Genomic DNA, 15,958 nt, shown 5'->3' on the forward strand with positions numbered 1-15,958 from the left:
GTCATTTTGCTCACTTGACTCCAGCTCATCTTCTCCAAGCTACCATCCTCGACTTGCAATCGAGCTCCAGTCCCCTTTTCAATGTACCAACCGGAGGTGCTAAGGGCATCCACCGAATTGTGGAGAAAATCTGATCGGCGCGAGCCGCAAGTCCAGAGCCGCCAAGTACCGAAAAGCACGGGCAGCTAGTGACGCCATTTTAGCTCGGGCACGCGACGAGATTAGCTTGCAGCAAGGGTTGCGGCTATATCAACATCCCTTTACCTGCTTCAGCTCCCCCTCCCCACGGCTGTAACATAAATCATGCCGCGACGGTCGTCAAAGGCCGCGCCGACTTCGCCACCGGCGTCTGGAACGGCGCCAAAGAGACGCGCTTCAGCTAGACTGTCAGCTTCGCAGGCGGAAACCAAAAGAGCCAAATCCAACCCAGCGCTGGCAGATCCGTCAGTCAAATCTACAGCCAAGAAGAGCAAATACTTTGAACCTGAGAGCTCTGCCGAACTGGAATCCGCTCCGAGTGAGTCCAGCGAGCCTGGAGGGGTTGACGATGACGATTCAGAGTCGGCTTATGAAGAAGAAGGTGACCTATCCGAGGCGTCGCCGGAAGATGAGTCTGAACCGGAGGAAGCAAGTGAAAGTGAAGACGACAAATCGAAATCCCGATCAAAGGCAAAGAAAAATGCTCGGGGCACGGTGACCGATAAAGACCTACTCAAAGGCAAGGAGCTCTGGCGCGAGGGAGTGCGCACCGGCCTAGGACCTGGGAAGGAGGTCTTCATTCCGAAGCCCAAGGCGCGGGATCCTGGCAAAGTGCCGTACCAAGATGAGACGTTGCACCCGAACACCCGACTGTTCTTGATTGACTTGACCAACAATAATGATCGTGAATGGCTTAAAGGTCGGCTGATCCTGTCAAACTTCACCCCCCTTCGCCCTTGGCGCTGAAGAATGAAGAGCTTCTTGTCTTACGTTGACACCCACAGGACACGATCCGGATTACCGTGCGGCAAAGAAAGACTTTGAAAGCTTTGTGGAAAGCTTGAGCACTAAGATCGTAGAAAAGGACACGACTATTCCCGAGCTACCCGTCAAGGACCTGGTGCGTTCTGTAGTCCGGAAAGCGTCCGATCCGGTCAAGAATTTGCACCATCTGATGAAAGGCACCTCTAGATTTTCCGGATTCATCGAGATGTCCGATTCAGCAAGAATCCCCTCCCATACAAGGTACGCCCTGGTCATCACTCGAGAACGTTCAATGTCGGGCGTCGCATGCACTATGTGGCAACGCGCGTCACGGTCGGAAAAGAAAGCCTCCTTCCATATCTTTTTTCTACAGCCGTTTGTGTCCTCCTCCATAACTGACTCATTGATAGAATCATTTCTCAGCTGCGTGGTGAGTTGAAACCCGGGGCGCCAAAGCTGGGTCTGCCGTTGATTCAAGATCTAAATCCCCCTCAGGTCTCGCACGGGTAGAAAGGGCCCGTATGCTGCATACTATCTGCACTTCCAGCCCGGCTCTTCTTTCCTCGGTTAGTCATGAAGCTATAAAAAAATGCTCAGATCCCCATTGCTAGCTCCGCCGCTTGGGCTTCGACATCTCTAGCAGAAAGTTTCTGTCCCCACGGAAGCTTTACCCCAGGACTCCGTCCCGAAAAAATTGGGATATTCGAGCTAATTGAATTGGGAATCCGTACATAGGTTGTGGTCTCTGGTGTCCTGAACCCGGGCCTCTGGCCGCCCTGAGAGAAGACATTGACGAGAATGTGGATGGCTGGCTGGATGTCCTCGGAGAACCATCATTGCGTCGGGAGTTCCTCAATGGAGCTTCTGATGATGACCAGGAAATCATGGAGGCTTTTGCTCATGCGAATCGAGAATCTGCTCTCAAGACCAAACCAAAGGTACCTGGGTTCCCTGCGTGTACCCCTTTCAAAGAGCCCGGAGACCCGCCTGTCGCAGGAGGCCAACTCTCGCAAAGCGTGTTTATAGACACGGATAATTTTTTTTCTGTTTCTTCGCTGGGTTGAATCATCTATAATCTCTCTACTAACCCTGGGTGATGCTCTTCGGGAGATGTAGGGTTACGATGCAGACCACAAAAGCATTCTCCTGCTACGGCTACGCAGCTTTACGCTTGCGCGGCCGCTGACGGATGAAGAACTCCTCGGGGCGAACGCACAGGCGCGGATTGCCAGTCTCGTCGAAATTCTAGAGCCATTTGTAAGTCTTCCCATCCTGGGTCTTCCCCTCCAACCCCAGCTCTTGCCTCTGAATATAACCGTGCCTTTTGCTGGTATCGTTTTCTCTGGGGCAAGCCATTTCTGCAATCGAAATGATACAGCCGGCTCGGCTCCGTGAGCTGCATGTGCCATACTTTTACTGCGTCGAGGGTCAAACAGCCACCCATGCGCTCGATAGTGTAACACGATTGGAAAGAGAAACACAAACGATCGCTGACCGTGGCGAACATCAAACAGGTGACTTATTTGAACAACGTCGTGATGCCGGACCCTTAGTCCATGCCAGCCTTATCTATTGTCATCTTTTGACGCGGTGGAAAGACTAGAACTGGCGGGAAATCCTCAGAGTGACGATATCCAGGGCCTGAAAGAACAAATGGGAATGATCGGTGCATACAAGTTCCTTCCTTGTGCATAGAGAAAAATTCATCCATCTTGATTCGTGCAAGACAAATATCTCGGAGAAAGCCTCCCCAGGCTTCTTGACATAGTGGATCATCCTCGGCCTGTCAAGTGCTATCCGTGCCTGGCCAGAATAGACGTCTAAGACTTGATGAATCAATTTGGTTGGACCAGTTCGCATTGCCCAGGGGGGGGGGGCAGGAAAAGCACCTGTCACGGTAAATTCTCCCGCCGAGACTGGCCAGTCCTGATAAGGAAGGGAAGGACTCAGAACGTCTTACCGGATGTGTGGAACACTGGACACCGGACGGCGAACCTGCTTGTAGACCCTGCATGCATCGCCATCCACATTGATGCGGAGAGAGTCGAGGCCAAGCCTACGGAGGCTTTTGTATCGCTGCAGCTCCAGCGCCAAGGGGTCGGTCAGCGAGATGCCACGAATCACCCGTATCGTTGAAGACAGCTGATTGAATCCTTCGGTGTTGCTGACATGGATTATTCTGTATGACGGGAAGGTACCTTTGCTCGATAGTAGGTTCGTAACAATTCAATATTAGGCAGTTACTACGTAGCCTTCCGAGGTAAAGTGCGACCACACATGTTTCGTTTCAGAAGACTGTTTCAGTACATTCACGTACAGATGGACAGTGAGCTCTTCTTCTGGTGCAGTGGATATTATTTTTTTTCTCCTGTTATTCGTTGTTCAACTCTACCAAACCAGCCCAGTCGTGATACCGTAGATTTTTGTCAAGCCGATTGCCAAAGAGATTCGCTGGGCAGATTGTTGGATCTTTGAGGTAAAGGACGAGAGGGAGATCCATTGCCTGTATAGTCTTGATCAATCTCTAGTATACAGAGTGACAGTTTAGGACGGAAGTTGGTCCTTGCAAAAGGACGAGGACAAGCAATCCTTTTTACAATCCCAACACCCTAGACTTTGTCAAGGGTGTGTGCATGGAATCATCATCTTAGTCTTCAAAGACTCCCCCAACTCCTCAAGCCTACTACCTATCTGACTAGCTTACTTCTGAGAAGTCCTTCATTATTTCCTGGATCCTACAAACTCATCAGCCTTTCGGCCGCACTCGGACTGACGGAGGGGGATTGAGTACTAGTTGCATTCCCTGCACAACGGGTGAGAAATCCAGGACCTGAACGCCTGGACTGGAGCCTCCAGCTTTTCTCCACATTCTCGAGCCTGAGATCGACTTTCCAAGCTGACGGTGAGATCGGCCAGTCTAATAATCGATTGAGGACCGGGGAGGGCTCCGCAATGGTCTTTTTTTTGGCGTCTTCAGGTACGCTTAGGACGAGATGAAAAGGTGTATTTTGTGCTGTAGAGTCGGGTGTAGAGGGTAGTAGACTGTAGATTAGGAATAGAGTGTGCTAATCTACGGTGATGATCACTTAAGGGTCAAGTTTTTTGTTTTTGTTAGTTTCTTTCCTCTCGAGGTCTCTTTGTCTTTGCTCGTTTTTTGGGGGGCCTTGAATACAATATATCTAGAGATTCATTTCCTACCAGTCCACGAGTGAACAATATCATGGTCCTTGATAAGGTTATTCTCGTGTCATCTCCCCCTAAAAATACTGTACCATCCCAAGACGGCCTGATACTACATCAGAAACAGACAAGAGAGAGAGAGAGAGAGAGAGAGAGAGAGAAACGGGGCGACTACTATACCCATTGATCAACCTCCAATTCCCACCAAATAAATGCTCCTTAGTTCGTCCAAACGGCCTCCAATCCCGTAGGTATTTCTTAATTGGGAAAGGATACCATGTAACCTGAACAGTACCATACCATCTCGTCTCCAACCCGCTAAAACAAGTTCCAATACCAAAACGATGGGAAAACAAAAACAAAAATTGCCACCGCAAGCGCCCGCGCGGCCGCGTTCGGCCCGTTATCGGGCGCGCCCGCTAGGTGAAACCTTGGACACCTTTTCAATCTTCGAAACCCACCGTTTCCTCTTCCTGGACTAATCCTCCTCCTCTTCTTGTCATCCACCATCCGGTGCACCGGAGTGGAATCTCTTTCTGCCTTTTTTTTCTCTCTCTGGTTTCTTGCTCTCCCACACTTGAGCAATTCTTGGATCATTGGGCCGGGGCATGACTCCGGCGGTCGTTTTCCCGGTCTGGGGCATCATGATGATGATGATGATTCTCAACTCTTCAACTGATGTGACTAGGGACGAAGGCTGTCGCTGCGGTGTCTATTGCCGAGCGTCCCCTTTTCAAGGTGGTGGGCTGGGCAGGTAAGGTTTTTGATGGATGACTCGATCGTGATTGTGATACTCGAGATGACTTTCCCCCCCCCCCCCCAGTTTTCTTTGTTTGGGGTAATAAGTAGTCCAATTCTACAGAATGTGTGCCAAATAGGATAGGAGGTGACTGACTGCCCGTGCAATGTACGATGGGACCGAAGGTCCGGTGGTGGGTTATGGCTTGTCAAAGTCTCACTTCTATCTGGACTCTTACCTCCCACATGTACTCCTAGCATGGGTGTATAGGAAGTCTCTCCAAATGGTACGAATTCCAAGAGATGGAGGGAAATACAAGTGCATCCATTTTGATCTTGGAGCACGATACGCTAGTACCAAAGAAAAGAAAGGGTCATGATAAGAAAATCAGCAAATGAGCAATCTTGACAGGCCACAAAAAAAAAAGGTTCAAGGAAATTTTTTTTCAAAAAAAAAGTTGAATATCCCGAGGGAACCACGAGCCAAGCACCTTCCTGCTCTGGAAAGGAGCCGAGCCGTTCACGTCCGAGGAAAGATGCAGCGTTCCAGACGGAGAGGCTGCATGGTTCTGCGCGCGCTTGCTTCCGTCCAGTCATTCAGTGATTCCTGAAAGGTGGAGAGGAGAGAGAGAGATGGAGAAAGGGATCAGTAGGGACTCGCTATTCCTCTTGTTTTGAGCTATCATTAGTCACCAGAGACACACGACACGATGGTTTTATTCCCTCTTCCTCTTCCTTTTTGTTTTTTTTTGTTTATTCAAAGAAATAGAAAATTTATACTTCTGTATGTCTCCAATTTTTTTTCTTTCTTTTTTTTGGGTGGTCGCGTGGGCGTCTGACAGGGCGTAAGATGAAATCTCCAACTCGGGTCCCAAAGAATGAGTGGCTGCTTAGGGAAATCGTCCGATACAAGTTCAACGTTCGGGCCCATGACCAGTCCCACGGGTTCTGGGGGAAGAGAGATCAAAAGAGACAAAAAGGAAAAGTGAGAGAGAGAGAGAGAGAGAGAGAGAAAGAAAGATACAGAGGGTCGGGACAGGCTTGGGCTTGATTTGACCTCCAATCGAGATTCTTTGACCCCGAAATGGAGTTGCATCCTTCACAGAGAGAGGAAAGTCGACACGACGGTCCACATTTCAACGAGGATCATACGACAATCAACATCCAGATGAGACACTTAGTAGATCGTTGGGTACGTAGGGCGTGAAAAAGGCACCTATCGTCGAAGCCGCTTCCACTCAATGTGCAACGAACGGCCACCGCCAAGCTACCTGACAAGCACGAGAAAGTCAAAGCCCCTTTTTGATTTGGCCAAGTCGAGATGACTTCATTTTCCCACGAGGCAACAGAGGAGGGAAAATAAAAAGAGAAACCAGAGTCAACCGGCATCATTGGCATTCGAGTGACGTGATCAGATGTCCGATCAAATCAACGTCTAGTGATCAGGGCGGAAATGGATCGTGTTTGACTTCTGGGTCTTGATTCACAGATGTGTCCTGTGCCTACTTGAACTTGTCCCGCGAGGTGGCAGTCGTAAACATGCAAGTTTCCATGCACAATGCGACATATTCCCGGACTCGATCGCGAAGGCCGAACAGACCAGACAACCAATTGCACAAACCAAAATGGAAAAAAAGACCGAAAAAAAAGAAGAGAAGAGAAGTTAAGAGGGGAGGGAGGCAAAAAGAGGAACGGAAGGGGATCGAACCCCAAAGAGGATAGACGCAAAAGAAAGTACGGGAAAAAAACGTGGTATGTGGGCCTCCCAGCCGTGTGGGCTTTGAACCGAAAATGCATCTCCATCCTGAAAAAGTTTCGACTCCATCGAATCGATTTCTGCTGAGTTCGGCTCTTGGTCTGAGACGCACTACGTGCCCACGGATGGTCTCAGACCAGCACTCGTATTGCCCTCTTTGCATTTGCCCTCTGACTGCTCTGCATTTGACAAATCGATGGATCGGAGAATACGACAGCAGCGCAGGGAGTCAAAGAGTCAAAGAGTCGGAGGGACTTGGACGTGTGGTCCACCGTGGCTTCTCCATCGCGCACTGCGACCGATTCTCGCGTGGACAAGCGTAGGTTGGTGACTGGACCGGACCGCCCGTGGCTTTAGCCTGAGGGCCCGAGCTTGGAATCCTTCCAAGCCGCAATTTGCGGAAAACGAAGAGGGAGGCAAAACAAAAAAGGACGGAATCTACACCGATAGGATCAGATCCCGAGATTTCTGATCTTGCGAGGGATGGTCGGTGTGATTGTCACCAGGACGGAGGGAAAAAGAACCTCTCCTCTCAACCTAGTCCTACGCTCAGACGAAGGCGCACTGTCGCACTTGGAAGCCGACGTCTTCCTTCCAAAAACTCTCTCTTTCTCTCTAGTAGCTTTGAGGCTTTCTCACAAAACAAAAAAGTCAATCAGCACAACACGCCGGAGGGACATTGGCCAGCTAGCCCTCACTCGGGTTGGGCTTGAATGTAGCCGGAGAGGCCTAGTGTCCAGCTAAAAGTGTATGTTGTTTAAGGTCTTCCTTTTAGACCAGCGCTCGTGACCCCGCGCTGAGATCTCAAAAACCACAAAGTCCCAAGTCCGACTTACGTGAGATCTGAGATGTAATCTGGCAGAGGGGGGACCGCACCACGTTGGACATGCGTGGTGGAGAGTCAACCCTGTCTTCGGCAGAAGGCCAGTTCTCCTACCACTCGTCCCTCTGAGATCAAACAACATGAACAAGAGTCATGCATTGTCAGATCTTCCATAGGCGATCTTATCCACCCAATTCCCTCCCGACGCAGTTCTGCGTCGACGCTCAGGCGCAGGCGGACCGTCAATCCATGCTCGTTTAGATCGCTCGTGCGCCGGCAGTCAGCAGCACAAGGGGGGGGGGCGAGGGAGAAAAAGCAACGATAACTTGATCTTCCCGCCCGGACAGAGGAGCCGTGCATATGACACAAACGCCATCCCTTGTCCTTGGCCTGCTGATCACACTGACACCACATCGTCCATCCGTCTTAGTCACCGCTAGTTCTCAGGCTCAAGGCCGAAAATCCGCGGATGTGGTCGTCGACGACCAAGACGGGCCATCAGCACCTCCAGTCAAAGCACGCGACTTTATTCAAGCAGCGTTGACCCATCCAAGCGCCCTGGAGTGGAGGATGGAGTCAGAGCGTGGGGTGATTTGTCTGCCTCCATGTGACAGACTGATCGAACTTGGAAAACAAACAACTCATCCTGGTCAACTCTATTGCAACATCCAGTCATCAGTCGCTGATCCCATCAAGACCAACTGCTCAAGGGCTCACGTACATTTTCGTCTCCAGTTGGGCTGTACATACCACTCGTTACACCATCATACACTATCTCCAAGTGCAGCGCACATGGCGTGTTTCATAGTTTTGATTCTACATACCCCCCATGCACCCTTTCTTCGCTGGACCCACCGGATCCTCTCTGCTCGGGAAGGGAGAAATTTTTCATGGGAAGGGGGAGAGAGGGGGGAAAATAAAAACAAAAAAAAACAAAACGGAAATACGGAAAGGAGACGGCCCGGAAGGGGGACATACACATTTCTGATTGGATCAAAATGGATCCCGTGACCGTTCACTCATGCGGGTCGCGCATGGCTGCGCCTATTAGTGCCCGATGAGAGACAGCTTCGATTGTGATAGACGCGCTCCCGTGAGGATTCGCAAACTTTGTAATGGGTGCCAAAAAAAAGACGAGAAAAAGCCCGACCGCGGTGGGGAGACCTGAATGACGCCAGAATGAGGGAGGACCAGAAACAAGTCCTACTCCCGATGACTCCTTCAGACTGTACCGAACCTCTCCCCTCGTCCTTCTTTGCCCTACTCTCATTCTCAAAGTGACGATCCGATCATGACGAAATTTCTTCGGCACAAGAATAAGGGCCGTCCAGGTCCATGGGACGGGTGATGGGAAATCGGGAGGGCTGGGATAGGGAAGACTGATGCACCCCATGACTCCAGATGTAGGTTTGACCATTTCCTCCCAGGTCAAGTCGGGCGACAGTTGGGTCACCAAGCCTGCGTCGGTACGCTCAGTCCCTCTTTGACAACGCCGCAGACTAGCGCGTGTTGGGGTCAAAACTCATCGAGTGGCCAGCGGCTCTGGTTCAGGTGTGGGGTCGCAATCCTGGAAGATCCTGAGAGGCTCCGAAAGAGCTCCGCGTTCAGGACGGATCCGGAAATTCCAGACCTCGGGAAGAAAAAGTCTCCAGTCTAGTTTGGGGGAGCAGGAGGAGGTCGGAGACTTTGTGGACGCGACCAACCTGAGATCAAAGGAGCTCGTGTCGCCAATCTGAGTCGTCACCAATGAGAAAATGAATCATCATCTGAACGTCGCATGACTGGTTCAGTCCTGTCGTGCCAAAAAGGGAGTGGAGTGCGGTAACGCGGAAAGACGCGGACCGTAAAGCACGAGCCGGTTGGGTCCTGCCCGTTTGGGCTCGAACCTCCGCCAAGTGTTTTCCCACTCTCCCAAACCCAAAGATCAAAAGGAAAAACTCATCGGCCAACCGAGGGGAAAAAGAGTCCAGCAGAAAAACGTGGCAAAGAACGCCAGCCGCGACTCAAACCAAAAGAGACCGAGCTTTGCTGCTACAAGAACACCAGACAAGACTCTCGAGGGCTCGATCGACACGCTAGTACACAAGTTTACCAGTACAGTACAATACTGTGAAGATATTACTGGTCAAGTTCGTCGTGGTGCTGAGGATCGAGCACGTCATCTGCCGTAGTAGCCTGCGGAAGCTCGAATGTGTTGACAACTTGACATACTCTTCCTTCTGTCCTCTCGGCCTGATTTTCCCTTCCACCGTGGCAACGGGTGTGTCAGCGCAGATGATTCGGAAGGTTACAGCTTGTCCTTGCGATACAGTATTTACAGACCAGATTCAGGTGAGAATTACATCCCATGAAGTCACACCCACTGTCCAAGTGTAAGCGACCAAGCTACAGTATCCATACGTGTACATATTCATTCACTGTAGAAAGCAAGCCATGTCCTCTTTCCTTGGCCCAGTTGCGGAGCGTATGATCTTGCCAGTGATGGAACTCCCTTGACTCCTTGACTCCTCGACTTGTGGTCACGGCATGGCACATATGCAGGAGATCGGCGGGAAGCCCGGAGCGGCCCGTGGGACAAGTTCTGTACCCCGACCACAAAGCCCTGAGTTTTATGTTTCATTTTTTCATTTTTTTTTAAAAAAATCCTTGACAAAATAAGAGAAAGCAAAAAAAAAGCCACCAAGATTCCCCTCCCCCCCCCCCCCCCCCCCTCTCTCTCTCTCTTTCTCGCCGTTCAACCGCGAATCTGCTATGGCCACCACATCACTCTCCCAGAGCGGAAGAAAATCGTCTGTTGCAGAGCAGTAAAACCAGTGACTGCGAAATACCATGAAGGCTATAATGGAGAATTCAGGGAGCCTTCTTTTCTGCCTGACCTCGTCCGAAAAGTGTGCTGAAGGATAGATCACCTGGGGGCCGAGTGTACTACTTTGCCGTCGCAGTCGCACACGCTGGTATCAGAGGAACCTCCAAACTGTACAGCTGCCAACTTTGTATCCAGTGTGACCACTGCAGCCTGACCAGCCCATCATATTGGCTGGCACGCCTTGCCTCTTCCCCCTCCTTCCGAGGGTTTGACTGCACACTGATATTTCGACTTTGGATCTAGCCAGATTGACGTGATCCTTCGGGGTCACCCCATTGACGTTGTGAAGGGACCATCTGGTCCAGTGACTGGCCCAAGGTGCTCCCTCGCATAAGAGAGGTGATGAGACGATGGTATTTCCAGCACGCAGCCTCCTTTCCTCCCCTCTCTTTTTCTTTCTCTTCCTTTCCCCCCCCCCCCCATTTTTCATTCGGTGGTCGAATCTCACGCTAATGCAGGTTACCATGGCTCATGATGGGCGTTCCGGTACCAGGCCTGTGGTCCTGGGTGCTAAGCGACTCCACCGTCTTCCGGTCAGCATGTCGGCAGGGGACTCCGCTCTTTGTCACCAGCTGACTAGACTGGCAGACTGGTCGGCAGTCGCAGTCTGCACTCTGCACTCTGCATGGTCCGAATTTTCTCTTTCCCGTTCTTCTTTCTCTTGTCTCTCGTCGTTGGTTTTTTATTTTCTTTTTTTCTTCTTTTGGGATCTCTTTTTTCTTCATGTCCTTCTGCTTCTCCTTCCTATCGTATTTTTGTCTCGTTGGAGTGGGCATTGCCGACGCCGAGAAATGATCCTTTTCCCCCCCTTCAATCTTTTCTTTCCCTTGCCATCGTTTTTGGTCTCTCTTGTCTTATTTCTCTCTGCTCTCTTTGGCTTCTCCTCTATATGGGGGCAGAAGGGGTGGCGACTTGTGGGAAGCAGAAGCTCTTCTTAGGTTCCCCCACTCGTCAGCTGAAGTCTGATCGCCACTTCACACCGCCTCGTGTGGTCGTGCTCAGCCGCCCACTTGGAACGAAGACATGGTGGGCCTTGACGACTGCAAGTGTAGTGCATAAGTCTATTGTGTAGTTGGTACATTGCACACCCGCTATGTACTTCACACCAAGACGAGAGGAGATAAGAGGGGAATGAGGGTGAGACACCGAAAGGAAGGGGATAAATGATCGAAAGGTTCTTTTCCCGTCCATGCAGTAGCATGTCGAGTGTCTACTACACCTTTGGCGGGATATCTTTCTTGATTTCGCGGGTGGGAGGTTCCTGAAAATCAAAATACCGGTCGCAAATTAGTATTTTTTTTTTCTTTCTTCGTCTGCGCCCGCTGGAATCCGAGACTGGCCCTTTCTCAGGAAGGAATATTTTTGGATTTACCTTTTGGATCGTCGTCCTTTTCTTCTATGCTTCATTCTTTTTGACTTTCTCTCGTGCCGTTTCGTCAAGATAGCAGCCACCTTTAAGCGGGGATTGTCTGCTTGTAATGACCTAGTACCATCTCCCTACTGTAAGGTGTTGGACATCAGCCCCGGAGAGCAGACCCTACTGAACTGAATTGAAGACCTACCTTTCCCTGGTCCTCACGCGTCATCGCCACTGCAAAGCAGGGCATGTACATTATATCTAAAAATGAGATGACCTATGGATCTACCGGGTACAGCGTCCAAGTGTACTCTCGAGAGCATTCGACAGACTCGATGCTCAGTCACGGGACGCAAGTGAATATCTGTACTCCACTACCCATCTGGTAATCTACCCTGTTTCTCTCAAACGGCGGCGTCTGACTGGCCCAGGATCAGTGGAAGCGGGGATGATCCATTTGGGTTGGGTTGCGACCTTTCGCAACAGACAACCGACATTTCGCCCCGTCCCGCGCCCATCGCCATGGGCGGGAATCCTGGTCCCGCGGGGCCGGTTGCGGTTTCAAGAAGGACGGTCCGAGTCGTCTGTCCACGGCCCAGTCCAGAGTGATACAGATCCATACCATACCCATACGGTACAAATGCACGGGTCTTGGTTCCTTTTGGAATCGTTTGCTCCACGCTCAACATCGCGCGCGTGGGCGGCAGGCAGCATGACAGGGTTCATCCATGCTGAGCTTCCCTGCAAGCCTTACCGTAGTCGACCGAGGTGGAGATTGGAGATGGAGCATTGATGACTGGGCCGAGTGTTGTGCACAAAATGCTCAGGCTACATAGTCAGACGGGTTGGATCAGTGTCTTTTTTTTTTCTTTAGAAAAAGGATCCCCTTCCCTGGTCCCATTTATGTGAAAGTTGTCGAGAGGCTCGGTCCATGGGGTGCTGCGACGGTCCCAATTGGGACGCTTTGATGTCGTGGGTTGATCGGGTGGAGGGAGATTTCATCAGACTTTTGGTCCGGTCGGGTCCAATGCGTCTAGCGGTGGTGCGGTACCCAGGATGCATCTACATTCCTCAGCCTGCAAAAGAGCAATACTTGCACCACAACAATGTCCCACATTGATGCTCTACAGATCCCGAAGTATGGACTCAACCACCGCTTTGGTTTAATTTTTAATTTTTAAATTTTTGGGGAGCGAGTCAGACAAGAACCAAACAAAAAAAACACCATGGGAAAAGAAAATAGAAAGGAAAGAAAAAGCTGAGCTCCGTCCTCTCACCCACCACCCCTTCGAGACCGTTTCTTCCCCCCGTGCAAGAAACGAAACAGGAACTTCTCTGCAAGACTTGTTACGCGCCTAAACCCCACGATCATCAAGGGGGAAGCAAAAAAAAGGGATCCGGGTCACAGTGCATCCGATCGGAAGCCAGTGTGGCCCTTGACAAAAGAAAGTTTCTCTGCAGGCGGGCACTAGCACAGTCGTATACAGCGCGACAGGAATGGTATCGAACTGCACATAAGAGCTCCGGCGCCCACCAGTCACCGTTGGGGGGAGCCTCTGGCAAGTAGTCACCATTTGGTCCTCGATTGGGCTGGAACCAATGAATCTCTCGGCAGTCATGGTCCTCGGATCCCCATCATTGTCATGATCAGGATCCAGTACTGTACAATCCGAGTACTCACTACAGGTATGTAGTCTTGAGTCAGGTCTGTATGTACAACGAGGATCGCTCTCGGTCCTCTCCCGTCCCACAGCAACTCAAATTCTCCTCTGCCCCCTTCCCTTGGGCTCCGAGATGGACGCGTGCAAGGGGAGCCTTTCGGGCGCTAGGGGGTGAGATCCTTCCCTCAAGGCCGCGCCCACCCCCCGGGACCAGACAGGCTTGGCTTCTTAGTGCTGACCTCTTCCGTTCCATGCGTGACCCATTCCGGCGATGAGCACTTGGTCCGGTCGGAAAGTGATCAAACAGTCGAGTCTGGTCGAATCGGTCGAGTCAGGGTGCAACGCCTGTCTCCGTTGATGAGATCCATGGACGAAGGGAACAGAAACAACAAGAGAACAATCAGACGCACCGCCACCTTTTGATTTGGATCGCCTCCAGTGGCTCGCTCCAGAAGGCCAGGTGATCCTCCAGGATGACCTCGCTCGGGCAGTTCCCATGGAAGCCGAAAGTTTTTTTTTTTTTTTCGATGGCGTCGACCACCCGGGACGTTCCCTGGTCCACTGGTCAGGCTGTGGCCGCCCAGACGCGGTTTATCTTTTCAGCTGACGCCCTTCCGACCGGTGGACTCGGTGGACTGCGAGAGTGCGAGACTACGAGTCCTAGCGTTCCAGAGAGGGGGTCCGCCGTCCATGTCGACGGGTCACCGGCGCCGCTTTAGCCCGCGGGCCATGCCCGGGGGATCCACCCACTTTGGTGTGAAAAAAAAGGAACACCGCGGTAATACGTATAATACCGTTTGTGGAGTGTATGACTGGATTGGACAATAATGACACCGCTCAGGACCGTACAAAGTAACAGAAGAGAGACAAGAGACGACTCGAGAGGGCGACCAGCTCTCTCCTACCTTTCCTGTGCACAAAAGTGACGATTTCCCTTGTAGGGTCATACATAAAATCCACTGTTCTAGACTTGAGCCCAGAATATCGGCTTCTCGGAAGCACAATGCAGTGTGTACTTGGAATGATGCGGCCGTCTCACTTTGAATTAGTTGGATGCAGCTCGGATGGGATTTCCTTCATGATCCCACATCTCTCCAGATTAGGGCTCACGAGAGAAGACTTCAGAGGGTGGGAAAGTTATCCAAGACGACAATGTCCCATATTTGGTGTGAGAAGAGGATGAGTCCTCTCTGTGGCTGGGCAATCTGCACTTGGTTATAGGAGCTATCCAGTAGTTTTTGAAGCCCTTTTTGTTCGGGGTTTTCTTTCCCCAGATCCTAAAAATGCACCGAGGTCCTGGCTTCAGCCTCCCAGAACTTATTCCCGCCGTCCGCACGATAACGGGATGACCTAGTCCCATCCCGCAGGTTTGCTTTTTGTGACCGTGAGCTGCCAGATCTCACCCGCGGCAACTGTTCTTTTTGACGACCGTTGAGGTGTGTAGACCAAAGTCTCCGACGACTATCTCGACGTATACACCTTCACACTCTACGGTAGCCGGGGCTGGCATCTTCCATCGCAGAGCGATGATGCACTGTCCATCAGCAGATCACGGGCAAACCTCCGCTGCCTATCATGTCTCTGAAGGCTCCAGGCTTTCTCTGGTCACTGTTCGTCCGCTCCGTGATAGTGGTGCATTATCTGGCTTTCTTTTGGCGCTGACGACAACTCTTTTCTGGTGATCATACCTGCTTTTTCGTGCTACTGCTGCAGTCTGATCAGGCTCTCTTCCGCAACACTCTGCCTGGTCCTCTAGGCTGTCACCTGTGCCTACTTGGATTATCTTGCGTTCCCCCACCCCCCATGTCCCTTCTAACGCTATGGTCGCCGAGGCTCTGCCGTAGATGACTACCACTGTGTCTGTGAAATGGCTTGGTTTCTATTATCCCCCCTGCCATCTTTCTTGGTACCCTTCTTCTGTATTAAATCATTGGATAGTTTCTGGATTGACAACTGCTCTTTTTTCACTTTTCACTTGGTTTTTCTTGTTTTCGCAGTGAAGCTGCTGCCTTTTACGTCTCGATTTCCGTGACTGTCCGATTTATTTTCCTCTCGTGAATGGGTTGAAACCAACAGTCCTTCCCATCCCATCCAAGGGAGAGGGAAACTTTCCAGATTACCGTCACTGTCACAGTATTACCACACCTCTCAACTTTTTTTTTTTTTTGGTAGTTTTGTATCCTTCGCCCGAACGAACATTCGCAGAAAGGTGGGGCCTCGTCTTTGCTTTATTTTTCGCTCTTTTTCTTTTTTTTTTCCCTCAACTCTTTTCTACCTCTTTTTCCAATTTTCGATTTCCTATTTTTCTTTTTTCAGTTCTTTTTTTTCCCCCTCTTTTTTAAACCCTTTCCTTGCCTTCCGACGTGCGTACTGTTGTCCTGATTGGGGTGCGCCTACCTGTTCTTGTCACTCCGGCTGTGTTTGGCAAATTCGATCGACCTGCATTCACCTTGGTTTCCCCTGCGTGATCTCTCGTTGCGCCCTCGTCCATGTGATTAGCGATTATTCGACTTTCCTCTTTCAGTCTTTCTCTCATACAACGCACATCGAACACTTCCCTTCCACCATTCCCCCTCTCCCCTCTTCCCATCTACTCGACGTCACATCCCTGTCC

At 51.0% G+C, this 15,958-nt stretch overlaps 2 protein-coding genes across 2 annotated transcripts; one reads left to right on the plus strand and one right to left on the minus strand.

The window, feature by feature from the left end:
- Positions 1 to 303: 303 nt before the first annotated feature.
- On the plus strand, positions 304 to 2,516 carry POX_f07515 (uncharacterized protein; the record flags this gene model as incomplete). The annotated part of the gene is made up of 8 exons (XM_050116310.1): positions 304 to 898; positions 984 to 1,099; positions 1,171 to 1,224; positions 1,374 to 1,393; positions 1,459 to 1,529; positions 1,699 to 1,901; positions 2,080 to 2,220; positions 2,478 to 2,516. The coding sequence occupies 8 exons, from the start codon at positions 304 to 306 to the stop codon at positions 2,514 to 2,516; spliced, it is 1,239 nt and encodes a 412-aa protein (XP_049966449.1).
- Positions 2,517 to 12,087: 9,571 nt separating this feature from the next.
- On the minus strand, positions 12,088 to 12,372 carry POX_f07516 (uncharacterized protein; the record flags this gene model as incomplete). The annotated part of the gene is made up of 1 exon (XM_050116311.1): positions 12,088 to 12,372. The coding sequence occupies one exon, from the start codon at positions 12,370 to 12,372 to the stop codon at positions 12,088 to 12,090; it is 285 nt and encodes a 94-aa protein (XP_049966450.1).
- Between the last annotated feature and the right edge of the window lie 3,586 nt (positions 12,373 to 15,958).

The sequence above is a fragment of the Penicillium oxalicum genome, chromosome VI (genome assembly GCF_001723175.1).
Source record: "Penicillium oxalicum strain HP7-1 chromosome VI, whole genome shotgun sequence".
NCBI classification, from domain to species: Eukaryota; Fungi; Ascomycota; class Eurotiomycetes; order Eurotiales; family Aspergillaceae; genus Penicillium; species Penicillium oxalicum.